The sequence below is a fragment of the Rousettus aegyptiacus genome, unplaced genomic scaffold (assembly GCF_014176215.1).
Source record: "Rousettus aegyptiacus isolate mRouAeg1 unplaced genomic scaffold, mRouAeg1.p scaffold_m13_p_8, whole genome shotgun sequence".
NCBI classification, from domain to species: domain Eukaryota; kingdom Metazoa; phylum Chordata; class Mammalia; order Chiroptera; family Pteropodidae; genus Rousettus; species Rousettus aegyptiacus.
This window is the reverse complement of record NW_023416311.1, coordinates 21,339,906-21,355,662: the sequence shown is the minus strand read 5'-3', so window position 1 is coordinate 21,355,662 and position 15,757 is coordinate 21,339,906. Positions and strand designations below refer to the sequence as shown.

Below are 15,757 nucleotides of genomic sequence, written 5' to 3'. Positions count from 1 at the left end.
ATAAGAATGAAATCTTGTCATATGAGACAAATTGGATGAACCTAGCGGGTACTGTGCCAAGTGAAGTAAGAGAGACAGAGAAAGACAAACACCATGTGATTTCACTTATATGTGGAGGCCAAAAAACAAAATAAATGAACAAACAAAACAGAAACAAACTCATAGATACGGAGACCAAACTGAAAGTTGCCAGATGGGAGGTAGTTGGTGGAGTGAGTGAAAGGGAAAGGGATTAAGATGTACAAATTGCCAGTTATGTCACAGGGATGTAAAGTGCAGCATAGGAAATATAGACGGTAATATTGTAATAACTATGTGTGGTATCAGATGGGCACTAGACTTATCGGAGCAATCACTCATAAGATATATATCTAATCACTGTTGTATACTTGAAACTAATATAACTTTGTATGTCAACTGTAATTGAAAAATAAAAAATTTTTAAAAGATTTTATTAAGAAAATGAGAAGACAGGAGAGACTGGGTGAAAATACTTGCAAAAGACATATCTGGTATAAAGGACTGTTATCCTAAATATATGAAGTACTCTTAAAACTCAATAACAAGAAAAAAACAGCAGGATTAAAAAATTAGCCAAAGATCTTAACACCTCAACAAAGAAGATATACAGATGGCAAATAAACATATGAAAAGATGTTCCATTTTAAACACCATCAGGAAATGCAAGTTAAACAATGAGATACCACTACACCTGTATCAGAATATACAAAACCCAAAACACTGACAATATTGGTAATGATATGGGGCAACAAGAACTCTCATTCATTGCTGGTAGGAATGTAAAAGGGAACAGCCATGTTGGAAGAGTTTGGCAGTTTCCCACAATATGAAACATCCTTTTCCCATATGACCCAGCAATAGCACTCCGAAGGAGTTTAAAACTTATGTCCACATAAAAATCTCCACATAGATGTTTACAGCAGCTTTATTCATAATTGCCACAAATTTGAAGCAACCAAGACACCTTTCAGCAGGCAAGTGGGTGAACTGTGGTACATTCAGACAAATATTATTCAGTACTATCAAGCCATGAAAAGGCCTGGGGGGGACCTTAAATACATACAAGTAAATGAAAGATGCCAATCTGAAAAGGCAACATACTGTATGACTGCAGAGCATATTTGACATCCTGGAAAGGGCAAAAACTATTAGGACAGTAAAAAGATCAGTGGTTGCCAGAGATTGTAGGGGAGACGGGGAGATGAATAAGGGAAGCACAGAGGATTTTTGAGCACAGAGGTCTTTTATGTGAGTGAAAATATTCTATATGATATTACAGTGGTAGCCACGTGTCATTATACATTCCCCAAATCCCTTGAATACACAATGTCAAGAGTGAACCCTAACATAAACTATATTTATACTAGGTGATAATTACGTGTCAATGTAGGTTCATCAATTTTAACAAATGTATCACTCTGGTGGTGGATGCTGACAACAGAGGGTGGTGCCCATGTGTGGAGGCAGAGCGTTATATGAGAAATCTCTGTACCTTTCTCCCAGTTTTGCTATGACCCTAAAACTACATTTAAACAAACTAAAAAGAAGTAAAAATCTAGAAATGACACTAACTGGGTTAAGACTGATAGGATTCAGAAACAAAAACATCAACAGTAAATTAGTTTCATTTATTAGAGAACAAATCTGAATCATTTTGAAAATAAATAGGTGCCATTCACCTGTTTCAATTATGAGACATCCAGGGAAACAGAAAAGTCTGAATAAAAATTCACTTCTGGAGAAAACTAAGTCTTTAAAACCATGTCACACCAGAATTTAAACACACACACACACACACACACACACACACACACACACACACACACACACACACACCTCTCAACATAAATACCAACAAAAGAGCAAATAATGGCAACATAAGCCAACTTAATTACAGAAAATCCCACTTTCAATTACAGACTTTCACCTGGCAAAACAAAAACAAAAACAACCAGGGGTATGAAGCTGCCTCTTTGGAAAATCTAAGGATTTAAGGCACACAGAACATGGCCACGCGGCAATTTCACGAGCATGTGAGAGCACATAATTAAAGTCCACCATCACAATACTTAAGAGTTCTGAGACTAGTTCAATGATTACGCTCAACATCAGATGGCAAAAAGCAATAATACTAACTATCCTAGAGTTACCACCAGCAACCCACAAGTTAGGGGAGACAGGAGTTACTTACAAGAGGGGCTGTTACAAACTTTCTAGAGACCAACTTGGCCATATATATCAATAGCATGAAAACTTAGCACACTTTCACCTCTGTGGCTTTAGTTCTAAGACTTTCACCTGAGAAAATGCCCACTGCTGGAAACAGAGTTTAACTACAACAATATTTACATCAGGAGTGTTTAAAATAGTAAAAAAATGGAAAACTAGATATTCAACAATAGTGAGAGAATGGTTAAAGTATGATATACCCTCAGTAGAAATCTATGTAGCCATTAAAAACACAGGACCTAAAACCACATACACAGAATGAGGCTATTTCAGGTTTTTTAAGTATGAGAGTGTGTGTCTACAAGCAACTGCATGGGGTAAAAAAGACAACATACCTTCGAATGTGAACAGGGCTGGTTATCTCTAACTGGTGAGATTACGTGGATCTTTCTGGTTTTTTAACTCCTATCGGGAATATGTATCACCTTTGTAATAATTTCTAACAATAAAATTTATAAATATAAACATTTTTCAATTGATCCCACTGGTCTTGTGGCCAAAATAAAACTTCATTACATTTTAATTCCATTCATGTTCTTCATTAGTAAAGGTGATATATAGAAAAGAACTTAAAAGCAATTTCTTAAAGGAAGGAATGAAGGAAGGAAGGAAGGAAAGAAGGAAGGAAGGAAGGAAGGAAGGGAGAGACAGAGGGAGGGAGAGATGGAGGGAGGGGAGGGAGGAAGGGAAGGAGGAAGGGAGGGAAGGCAGGGAGGAAAAAAGGAAAGAAAGAAGACAAGAAGGAAAGAAGGAAAACAGGACAGTCCTGGCGCTAAAGTAAGTCGAAGCTTAACTTGCAGTGATTTATACTTAGAGGAGTCTGTGAGAAACCAAGAATAAAATGAGAAAGAACATTTAGACTAGGCTCCTCCAGACAATTCAGTAGTAAGTACTGTGTGCTCCTAAGAGGCAGGCAGTGCACAGAAGTTCTCCAGACAAGTGTGGGCTCCTCCATTAGGGTAGAGGTTGAGAGGCTAGGGGAGAGCATGGAGGGGAGAAATGACCATGAGCCAAAAGGATGCCCAGGATGGTGAAGTGTCCGGCAAGGCAGAGGGAAAGAGTTTCAAAAAGAAAGAAGTATTGGCCAAGTGCTGCCAAGAAGTCAACAAACATTAAGAGTAAGAAAATCTCTGAGCCTTTAAAAAGTACTCAGAGAAACCGAGCTCTGCATAATTCTCCACTGGGCAAGATCACTGGTGACCTCTGAAACCATACTCTGGGAAATCAAATGACAAGAAGATACACTGAGGCAACAGGTGATCACAACTAGTTCAAATGAAAGAGACAAGAGATAATGGGGTCAAGAAAATAGAGGAAAATAGAGGAAACAAACACATTTCTACAAGGGGCCAGTGAGGGCAGAAATACATAATTTGGCAACTTGATTATAATATTTTATTAGAAAGTAAATTAACATTCATTATGCCAGATACATGAGTCCTTTCACAATCTCTCTCCCTCTCCAAAGCCCACGTACTTTATACCACATGGCTACTTGTCCAAGTTCAAAACTAGAATCTTTGGACTGGATAGCGATTCCATATTCTCAGATAATACTTTCTAAATAGTCCCTGACTTGCTTTTATTTAAGACACACTAAACCACTATCTATGACCCAGACCAAAAGGTTCACTTGATACAAACAACAAAACCACCATTCATCTTAAACTAGATTTTCAACCTTAAGCTAAATGGGAAATTCCTTAAAAGCTCACCTATATAGTCATGCCCTTTTCAAAGTTTTGCGGAGGCTGGGAGTTGAGAAAGGGGGATACTACAGGGAGAATGAAAAAGAGAGGAGGATGGGAGAGGAAATCCTGCTTTATATCCCACTTCAGGAAATACACTGATCTGGTGCTGAGAGAGAAAGGCAGAAACTCACCTAGATATGGGAGAGAGGCCTATTTTGAACAGAAAAATTAAACTAGCATTTCTTAAATATCCTGTAATGTTTGAAAAATGTGAAGGGCTTTAAGGCTGAGGGTTGCAAACCCTGAGCCTAATAAAGAACACTAGTCAGTAATATGCCAGATTATTCAAGACGGAGCAAAGATATGCATACTTGCTAGTGTTAAAGAAACCCTGTGCAAGCACCCAGCTACCCAGAGTACTGTGTATAAACCATTTCCCCCACACCCCCCCCTCACCAAGCAGCAAGTGTACACATAACAGACCCTCGGAGGGGCAAATAAATAGCAAAGACAAGGAAAACTTCAAGGTCTCCAGTAAGGTCTCAGATTCTAAAGCCAAAGTCTGAGTTTCAATCCTTACCTGACCTGTAACAACTCACTTTTAACATTTAGGGTCACACCCTCTTTTGACTTCTGGGACCTCACTCCCCGGCTCTCCTTTCATTTCCTTTATCTAGCCACCCTTTCCTTCTCACTCTTCTTTAAAAGTTGGTGGTTCCCTTGAGCCTCTGCTCAAGGCAGACATACTCATTTATAGCTTCCTGCCAGTTTTACATATCTCCTCACTCCAGATGCTAACATTCACCTACTGGAGCGCTCTACTTAGATGAGCTGCAAGCACCTTGAATCAACAATGCCAAAACTTATCAAAAGTTGCCAAATCAGGTCTTCCTCATAATGAAAGACATAGCCTTGTACCCAGTGATCCCTGTCAGTTATTCCTGACTCTCTTATTCTCCTACAACCTAACAATTACCGGTCCTGTGGTTCCCATCTCTTAAATGGCTCTCAAGAGCAGCACCCACTCCATCCCCACTGACAATGCCTTCTTCAACCAAAATGAACTCCAACTGTAGTCAGTGAGGTTGTATCTCATTGTCATGATGCTGCTTTTGCATTTCCTCTAATCGGGCAGTGCCTGGCACTGAGAACATGCTTAACCAATAACATCTAATATTATTGCCCACTTTTTCGTGAGTGAGGCACACTGTTCTAAGAGTTGTGCACATATATTATATCATCCTCATAGCATCTGTATTTTACAGATGAGGAAAGGCTTAAGAAAGCTAACTGGATTCAAATCCAGTTAGTCTCCAGAGCCCATGCATTAACCATTAAGTGCTCAACTGCCTCCCAATAAATGTTATGGGTTTGAATACTGAATCCCATCAAATGAGATAAAAATTAAAAAGTATCCTTACAGTTTTGCAATTAAGACATCAAGAGTGATGTAAACAAAACGTTTCCACTAGGGTGATGAAGGCAGAAACCAGATTACAAAGGGCTAAGGAGTGAGAGTATCATTTTTAATAGCTACCATTTAAAATGTGCCATGTGCCAAGGCACCATACCAAGTGCTTTACATACATTATAATTTTTAATCCTCACAATATTGCTAGTTAGACAATACTATTCTCATTTTACAGAAGAGGAAACTAAATCAAAAGAGGCTAAGCAGAGACAGACTCTCACTTAATCCTTCTGACTCCAAAAGCTGTGCCATCAATCACAATGCCAGGATTGATAAGTAGGTTTCCAGTCAAAGCCAAGTTGAAAACAGTCACATGTCACAGATACATAGTGTATTTTAGTCATTGATTTCAATAAAAGTACAATTAACCCCTACCGTTTAGAGTTTAAAATGGTTAACTTATTGTCCATCTCTTTAGCAAGGGAACTCCTATCTCAGCATCTCATCAATTAGAGTATAAAGCAAAGAGTGGAATATTCGGCCAATGCCTTCTTGTTTCTTCACATAAAACAATTCATAGTGCAGAAGAGACTCACAATAACTCAAAAACAAGTTTAAATGATCAAAAGAGAAATTACAACAGAAAGTATAGTTTTAGTTGCTAGACATGCATTTTAAGCAACATCAGCACTTGAATAAGGACAAAAAGGAAAGGCATAACATGGGCTATAATTACATGTCTGTAACTAGACTTATTTTTAAAACTCAGACTTTTTATCTCTTTGGTTTTTAGTTTTCTTTTAAATTGCTGACCATTTTAAAAACTAAAAGTATCCCTATATCAAAATTTAATGACTTGAAATTTAATTAGCAGATATTTAATAAAGAGATCTTAAAAGTTACCAGAAAAAAAAAATTGCGGACATCAAAAGCATCACAGCTAGAGAGGACTTTCAAGTCTCTCCCCTTGAAGTTACAACAGGTTGGACAGCTATACTTCAGCAAAGGATTGCCAGCTCAACACAAGCACATTTGAGAGGTCCAAGCATTGAGACATCTGAAAGTGATAGTGATCTAAGCAAACAGCAGAGATGGCCTGTGGAAAGAAGGGCAGAGACAGAAGTCCCATACTGGAAGTGGCCCCAGGGGATATGTTAGTAGTAAAGAGTTGGGCTGAAATCTGCACTGAGGCAAACCAGAGGGACAGAGACAGTAATCAGGCCTAGGTGGCTGGCATACACTGAGGATGGGCCCAGGGTCAGAGGCATATAAGTGGTTAAAAAAAAAAAAAATCACAGTACTCCACAGCCCAGCAGTACCAGGCAAAGGATTCAGCAAACAGGGGAACCTGCATACTCCATCCCTCTGTGGTCTGCCTGTCAGTAAAATCCTCACCGGGAAGATCACAAAAGAACTAAAAAAAAAAAAAGGTTCACACATAAATGGTCTGTACTTGTTGCAGCTAAACCCACAAGGCAGAGCAGAACCATCGAAGCATGAACCTGCTTCTACCCCCACACTTGCCACCCACCCATCCCGTACCCATTGCAACCCCAGTGTGGTAGAGGCAGCTGGTTCAACTCATCAGACACGGCAGCTCTGCCAGCAGTTTCTGGCTGCAGAAAGACAGTGCTGGAAACATACAGTCAGGAGTCCCACGGCCTACCACTTCCAATCCACAGGAGTAGTGCCCTGAGCCTTAGGCAACCTGGTCCCAAAGAGGATGCCCACCTTCTCAGGGAATATGGGGCATTTTCGACGGTGGAGGCACCACTGTCCCACAGAAATCTCAGAAGCCCCAGTAGTGCAGGCAAGAGAAAATAAAAATTTGTGCTTCTCCGCCACCTACTGGAAAACAAAAGATACACTTCTACATATCAACCTCCTAAACACTAAAGTGTCAAATACTTTTTAAAAAAGCAGATCTCATTCCCACAAATGCCCAGGCAGATAAATAATTCATTAAGCACAATGAATTACCAAGGTAACAAAAGAATTTAGAAAGAAAAGGAAAAATTTCCAGAAAATAAACTTAAAACATAGAAGACTGATTTAAATAAGAGATTCAAGATTGAAGTTCTGAAAAAACTCGACAAGACACAAGAAAGTCAGGAAAGCAATTCAATGAACTCAGAAATAAAATCAACAAACAAACAGAGTACTTTGCCAAAGAGACTGAAACTATAAAAAAAAAAAAAAAAGAACCAAACAGATTTTGGAACTGAAGAGATGAACTAAATAAATGAGATGAAGAATGAAGTAGCAAACCTAAGAAACAGAGGAAAGAATTAGTGACATAGAAGATAAAAATATAGAAATGACTCAGGTAGAAAAGAGAACTGAGTGAAAAAAAAAAGAAAAGAAAAAATTCAATGAGAACTATCTGACTCCACCAGAATGAGCAATAGAAGAATAACAGATACACCAGAAAGAGAAGGGAGGGAGAAGAGAAGAGAGAGCCTAGTCAAACAAATAATCAATGAGAATTTCTCAAGTTTATGGAAAAAACTGGATCCTCGAATCCCAGAAGCTAACAGAACACCTAATTATCTCAATCTCAAAGGCCTTCTCCAAGGCACATTATATTAAAACTGTGGAGAATTAATGACAGAAAGAATTTTCAAGGCAGTCAGGGAAAATGGTAACCTATAAAGGAAAACCGTTAGATTATCATCAGATGATTTTTTAGCAGAAATCCTACAAGCTAGGAGAGAGTGAAATCAAATGTTCAAATTACTGAAAGAAAAAATCACCAGCCAAGAATAACATATCCAACAAACTTACCCTTTAGATATGAAGGATAAAATAAAGGTTTTTCCAGACACATAAAAGCTGACGAAATTTACCATCACAAGACCTGAATTACAAGAAATACTGAAGGGTGATCTTCTACCTGAAACAAAAAGGCAAAAGGATACAAAACTATGAGTAAGATGACTGACAGAAGCAGGAAATTGCAACCCTTGTTCAGAATAGGATTATTAAATACTGAAATATAGCATAAAGGTCAAAGGTAAAAACATTTTTTAAAAAAAGATGACAATAACTACTGCAGGGTAGAAATGAACTCACAGCAAAAAAATGGGATAATTTGTGACAACAAACAGTAAAAGGGAAAAAGGAAAAGGTCTGAACTTGCACTGGAGGATGAAGATGTAATCAGGAGAAAAAGAACTACTATGTATATGAAACAGTACATATGGGGGAGAAAACTCCAGAACTGGGACATATAAAATTAAAAAGAAGAAGAGACAGAGGGGAAAAAAATCACAGAATTCCACTAACCTAAAATAACAGACAGAAACACAGGGAAAAGAAACAATGCAGACAAATAGCTACCAAAAAATAAAGTAAAAATGGCTATAGGAAATACTCATATCATACTCCTTGACTTCAAATTACACTACAAAGCTACAATAATCAAAACAGTATGCTACTGGCAGAAAAAAAAAAAGCTTATTATTATTATTTTTTTAATTATTATTTTTTTAATTTTAAAATGACATGTTGTAGAAAAGGACTCTAAACAGCCAAATAGACTGTAATATGTCACCACACAACAAAATTAACTCAAAATAGATCAAAAATAAGACCTGAAACTATAAAATACATAGAAGAAAACATAGGCACTAAACTTATGGGCGTTGGTTCCAGAGAGGATTTGATAAACTTGACCCCAAAGACAAGGAAGTTAAACCAAAAATGAATGGGACTATATCAAACTAAAAAGCTTCTACACAGAAAACAAGCCATTAACAAAATAAAAACGGCAAGCAACCAAACGGGAGAAGATAATTTGCAAACAACACATCCAAAATACATAAAGAACTCATACAACAACAAAAAAACAATTTAATTAAAAAATGGACAGAGGACCTGAACAGACACTTTCCCTAAGAAGACATACAAACCCCAAAAATATATAAAAAGATGCTAAACTTCACTAACTGTAAGGGAAATGCTAATCAAAGCCTCAATGAGATACCACCTCACACCTATTAGAATGCCTATTATCAATACAAAGAAACAAGTGTTGGGAGGATGTGGAGAAAAAGAAACTCATGCACTGCTGGTGGGAATATAAAATGGTGAAGTCTATGGAATACAATGTGGAAGTTCCTCAAAAAAATTGACTAGAGCTATCATATGACCCAGCAATCCCTCTTCTGGATGTCTACCCCCCAAAATTGACATTTATTTGTAAAGATATACATACCCCCAATGTTTATTGCAGCATTATTCATGGTAGCTAAGACATGGAAACAACCTAAGTGTCCTTTGATGGATGAATGGATAAAGATGTGCTACATATATACAATGGAATATTACTCAGCCACAATAACAGATGAAATACAGCCATTCATGATAACATGGATGGATCTTGAGAATATCACACTAAGTGAAATAAGTCAGATAGACAGGACAAAACTCAAATGATTTCACTCATATGTGGGATATAAAACAGAAAGCAACACACATCCAAACAGAACAAACAAACTCACAGAGACAACAAATAGGGTGGTTACTGGAGAGGAAGAGGGGTGAGAGGAAGAGGGTAAAGGGAGTCAAACATACAGTGATGGAAGGAGACCAGACATGGGGTGGTGAGCACGCAATGCAATATACAGATGAGGTATTATAAAATTGTACACGTGAAAGTTATATAACATTATTGTGTTATTAACCAAAGTCACTCCAATAAATTTAATATAAAAAAATTGTAACTACATGTGATGATGGCTGTTAATTAGACTTACTAGGATGATCATTTTGCAATATATACAAATATCAAATCATATTGTACACCTTCAACTACTACATTATATGTCAATTATAGCTCAATTAACAAAAGATATTTAAGAAAACAAATCATGAGCAATGACAAAATTAAATGAACATTAAAAATACATTAAGAAATCACATTATAACATCCAAAACTCAGTTTAAAGATCGGGGAGATTTTTTTTTTTTTTTTTTTAAATAGCACATCCAAGCCAGCATAAAAGTCCAATGGGCAAATGAAAGCACTTTTCAGACTATCACCATGAAAGGCTGTCATGTAGTCCCCAGGACTATACGTAGGTATATAATTATATACAAACAGAGAGCTATAAACCTCTTGTCAAGTTTATGCAGTATGTATCTGGGAAAGATCATTTAAGGATTTCCATGTTTATCAAAATAAATTCAAAATAGAAATCTATTTGCTAAAAACCCTCTTTCCTCCATGTTCTTTTTTCCATTCTAATTGGAAAGTCGTAGTAAAAAAAAAAGTTTTAATTTAAAAGCCATCTTACATGGCAATAGAATTCTGCGGCATGCTAGTATTGACAAAAACATCCCCCAGATCTGCCATCCCTGTACTATGTCAAGCTGTGTTAGAAAGAGATAGAGAACTGGGTAGGGAATAAAGAATCAAAAAGGAGCATTAAAAAGTTAAATGGTGCAGTCCTGAGCATGTTTAAAGAAAGGCTAAGGATGTAGTATATGTACACAGTGGAATACTATTCAGCCATAAAATGAAATCTTGCCATGTGCAACAACATAAATGGCCCTTGAGGGCATTATGCTAAATGAAAAAAAAGTCAGAGAAAGATACCATATGATCCCACTTATATGTGGGATCTAAAACAAAAACCAACCAAAAAAAAAAAAAAACCCAAAAAATAAAACAAAGCTCATAGAGAACATATTGGTGGTAACCAGAGGTGGGGGAGGGGGTGCCAAAATGGGTGAAGGGAATCAAAGAGTACAAACTTTCAGTTATAAAATAAGTCATGGGATGTAATGTACAGCATGGTGGCTATAGTTAATAATAGTGTATTGCATTTTTGAAAGTTGCTAAATCTTAAAAGTTCTCACAAAGAAAAAAATTCTGTAACTACATATGTATGGTGATTGATGTTAACTAGATATTAAAAGATGCTATTGTGGTGATCATTTTGCAATATACACAAATATCAAACCATTACTTTGTATACCCAAAACTAATATAATGTTGTATGTTAATTACATCTTAACTCAGTGAGGTCCTGAGACTAATCATACTGTTCCAAAGCACTTACATGGCATCATATTTGAAAGGTTTTAAGGGTTTCTTCAACAATATTGGGTAAGAGAAACAGCATCTCTGTAAAAGTGAACTAGATGTCATTGAAAACACTCAGAAAAATGGCTAAAGAGCTTGCCATTTATCATTTGGCTGTAGCCAGAGTGACAGAGCTGTGCTTGTTAAAGCTGCACACAGGTACTGAAATAACTCACAGACACCAAATTTAATTTCCTGATTGTTAATACCAAACAGGAATTCCAATCAGCATCTTTTCCACTGTCCTTAAATTAAGTTAGGCACTGATCTATGTCACTGGCTGCCTAAAAGAACAAGACAAAATCATCGAACGACAACCCTTTAGAACCCAGAAATCTACCAAAGCCAGACTGGAAAGCACATGCTTTTCTGTCTTAGAAAAGCATTTTACCGTCAACTAGCTCCTTCTGTCAAAATTTCTATACACCTACTACCCAGCTACCTAGTCTGGGTGCTGTTCCACCAACTGGCTGTAGCTTTTTCATTTCTCAGCTATTCTGAATGACCCAAACCGTCCTGATTCTTTGAGGTCCACCTCAAAAGTCACTTCCTTTATGAGGCTTTTTCTGATTCAAATCATAAGAAAATCCCTAATAGTTGGTAACTCTATATGCAATGAAGCCTTGCCACATTCTATAGCCTATTTCTTTCTCTAAGTTCTTTGCCAACCAAAACTATATTTGTACTTAGGTTTGTCTCTCTTCCCTGCAGCAACTGCAGATACAGGCCAAATAGCTTACGAAGGTGCATTCAATCAACATTTGGTGATCTCAGTACCCAGAAATGGGTGGCAGTCCTGATTCCAGTCCATTTCAATTAGGCCACAGAAATTCTTCCTGCAACTATACTAGGAAGTCAGTACATTCTTCTTTACTCCTATAAAGTAACTTCGATTGGAGTCATTAAGTATATCTTAGTTGCACAACAGGTCTATTTCCTTTCAGAATCCTTAGATAAAATGAGGAAGCAGGAAGGCACTCTTACCATTCAAGCACTAAATGGTAGAGGGAATAAAGTGCTTAGACCACAAGACCAAAAAGAGTGCTTATAGGAACAAACCAATTTATTAACTACACATCACCAGCCTTAGAGTTTTTCCTTCCACAGCAGCTCATCTATGGAAGGAGCCACACTCTTTCCTGCCAAAGCAGGCAGCAAAGAAGCTCCTCATTCATCACTGAGGGCTGTAATCTGTTAGTTGAGAACTACAGACATGGGATTCTTCAGCAAAGGCCCTCTCACCAGCTGTCCACCAGTGACAGTATTCACAGAAATCAAAAGAGCACAACAGGCCTTGTTTTATTCCTAATGGTGCCAATCCAGGGAACTAGAACTAAATGCTTCTAGATTACCTTAAAGTCACTCAATTTATTTTATGAAAATATGAGTGAAGGTAATAATCCACCCCATCTCTGTTTTTTTTTTTTTTACCAAGCTTGACACATAAAATACCACTGTTTCAAGGAACTACATTTATGTGGGTCTCTCCCTCCCATCTTCTTCCCGAGGTGTACATAATTTGCAAATGTGGAAGTAACGCAAACACTACCCAAAATCAAAAATGGCAAACTACCAAAATGTTCTCGGGCCACATCCAACTAATCCAAGACTCAGCTCCATACGTGTGAAATCCAGCCATCTCGAGGTCGAGCAGGAACTCTTGCTCCCGGGATGCGGGTGGACAAATCCCGGTGGCGGGTGACCAGGCCGAGGCCACCAGAGCCAAGTGAAATCAGGGCTAACACGGGGCGACCCTCATCCGAAGCTGGGTCGGGGGCGGCGGCCCCACAAGGCGATGAAAAAAACCCGGCAAGAAGGGCCAACCCCAACCACAGCGGCCCTCTCCTGGCCCCGTAGTTAACCTCGGCTGAGCCATGAGCCCGGCCCGCCTGCCCCGACTCACCCCGCCCCGGCGGGCAGCAGCGCGCCCCGGGCCCAGCCCCGCCAGCTGCTCAGCGGATGCCCGGGGCAGCTCCGAGTTCACTTGCGGCGGCGAGCGGCGGGCTTGGGGCCGCTTGGCACCATCCTCCCCGCCGCGCCAGGAGCAGTGTCCGGCTTCGCGGGACCGACGCTTGGACCAGAGGCCAGTCCAGCTCACACCGCCCCGAAACAGACTACTCGGGGTCCTGCAGCCGCGGTTTCCGGGTAGAAAAAAAACGCCACTGCCAACGATGCTGTGACCTCCGACACCTGGCGTCCGACGGCGGCGCGGCCGGGACAAGATTCCTCGGTTGCGGGCGGCGGAGACCCTGCTTCCTGATTGGATCCTGTGGACAGTTTATGTGTGAGTACGTGAGCTATGCGCACATAGGCGTGGAGTGTGTGATGTAAGTTTGTGTATCTGTGTGTGTCTGTAGTATTGTGAGAGTGGGACTGTGGTGAGTGTGCGTGCGTGGTACGTGGATGTGGATCTGTGTGGATCTACACACGTGTTTAGTGTGATGCATGATGGATAGGAGTGCAGGGGGTGTGCATGCCTGTCTGTGTGTTTCTGTGCTAGTGTACTAATCACTGCTGATGAAAGTATAATTTGGTACAATCGTTTTGTAAAATAATTTGGCATTATCCAGTAAACTCGAAGATATAAATCCTTTCTGGAGAAACTTACACATCTGTACAAGTAGACCTAATAGTATTTATAGTATCGCTATTTATAATTACTAATAATGGGGGCATGCCCATATAGTCAAATATAAAAATAGACTTTGGTATATTCATGTATAATCAAATGCAAAAGAACAAGGAAAATCATTGAAAACAGCTGATACAACAATGGGGCTCAGCCTCAGGACATAATGTGCTAGAGAAGCAAATCACAAAATGATACATTGCAGCATAATCCCATTACATAAAATTCCAAACATGCTTTAGAGGTGCATGCATAACTAGTAGGACATTGAGAAAAAGATGCACGTGTTGAGGATGGAACAGGGCAGGAGCACACAGGTACTTCAAATGTCACAGAAATGTTATTTATTTTAAAAAGGGTAGTGGGCCTCCTCCAGGCTGTACTGGACACTAATGTCCAGGTCTGTAACTGGCTTGTACCCTATGAAACAAATGGAGCTTGAAGCTTTTCCAGAGGTCCCTGAATGCCGCCGGGGTTCAGAGCTTGGCTGTGGACCTTGGAAAAAATGGAGTTCTGTCTACTGTAGTCTGGAAACAGAAAGCAGTGGGCTTGAGCCCCAGGGGAGTACCCTGACAATCACTTCGCTCAGTCAGGATATCATGTTGTTCTCAGCCCCTTTTATTCAGAGAAAGTAATCCTCAGGAATTAGGCCCAATTCAACTTCTAAAAATTCACATGAGAGTTTGGTAAATGCTAGGACAAAAACCGGTGATACTATATTTTAGATTTATAAAATAGACTTGGAGTTCATTATTTTTCATGTGCATTTTTTGTTTGTTTCCTCTAACTTCATCTATACTCATTAGATATGTGGAATTTGTAGAACTGGTTAGCTAAATGACCAGGGTATTTCATTAATTTATTTCCTTGGACATTTTCCAAGTTAAAGCAATTTTGTTGGTAAATGAACAAAAAGTGTGATGGATACACAATTATTAAATTGTTATCATTTATATTTTATATATAACTTACAAATATTTTGTATCCACTAAATAGCTAATAAAAATGAAAATACACTGTGATTCACCATTGAAGTAAGAAGTTGTTGAGTGTGTGGAAGATGGCCTATCACGACAAAGGCAGAAGTTGCTGAGTATCTAAAATAAGTCACATCTAGGAGATATCGATGTGAGTCATTCATCCTTCCTGAAGGAAAATGATGGTAGACCTCAAAGACATATCTTTTGACAATAGCTTTCAGCTGACTTTTAAAATAAGCTGCTTAACTTCCAGTAGAAAGTAACTAAGTCAAAGATAAAACTGTCCTCAAGATTATACCCTCAATCTTGAAGTTGTTAAAACAATCCAAATTTTAAGTAGAGGCTTTAACAAGCCTGCCAATGCAAGTAGTGAACAACTGCCAGTAGCCAACAGTAATTTAAATGCATATTTACAGTTTGGTGAACATGGATTAAGTTTAAATTTAGATCGTGATGATAAAGAGCAACATGATGGATCATTGTGTCAAGATAAATTTATGATGTCATAAGTTAAAAATAAGTTTTGTCAATTCTGTGCTTCAAAGCCTAAACAGAAAAAAAAATTTTAACTCCAGTATTTTCATACACACTTAATGTAATTTTTTCCCTGAAAACCTGTTATTGAATCAATAAATGTCTTATACTCAATGAAATATTAGAATCAATAAATACTTGTTGAGACTTCCAGTCAAGATGGCAGAGTGGTTA

At 38.5% G+C, this 15,757-nt stretch overlaps 1 protein-coding gene across 3 annotated transcripts in view; it reads right to left on the bottom strand.

Moving 5' to 3' along the window:
• TMEM248 (transmembrane protein 248) overlaps positions 1–13,611 on the bottom strand; it is a 40,611-nt gene extending 27,000 nt beyond the window's left edge. The window contains exons 1-2 of one of the 3 annotated variants that reach the window (XM_016138523.2): positions 13,344–13,611; positions 8,137–8,245 (exon numbers count right to left, since the gene is read on the bottom strand). Coding sequence is in view for 1 of the 3 variants with exons in the window: in XM_016138520.2 (XP_015994006.1) it covers positions 13,014–13,079 (66 nt within the window). In the remaining 2 variants the exon portion in view is untranslated. Of the gene's footprint in view, positions 1–8,136; positions 8,246–13,013; positions 13,310–13,343 lie in introns of those variants that run through there. The other 2 variants (XM_016138522.2, XM_016138520.2) reach the window with 2 other exon arrangements.
• Positions 13,612–15,757: the final 2,146 nt, after the last annotated feature.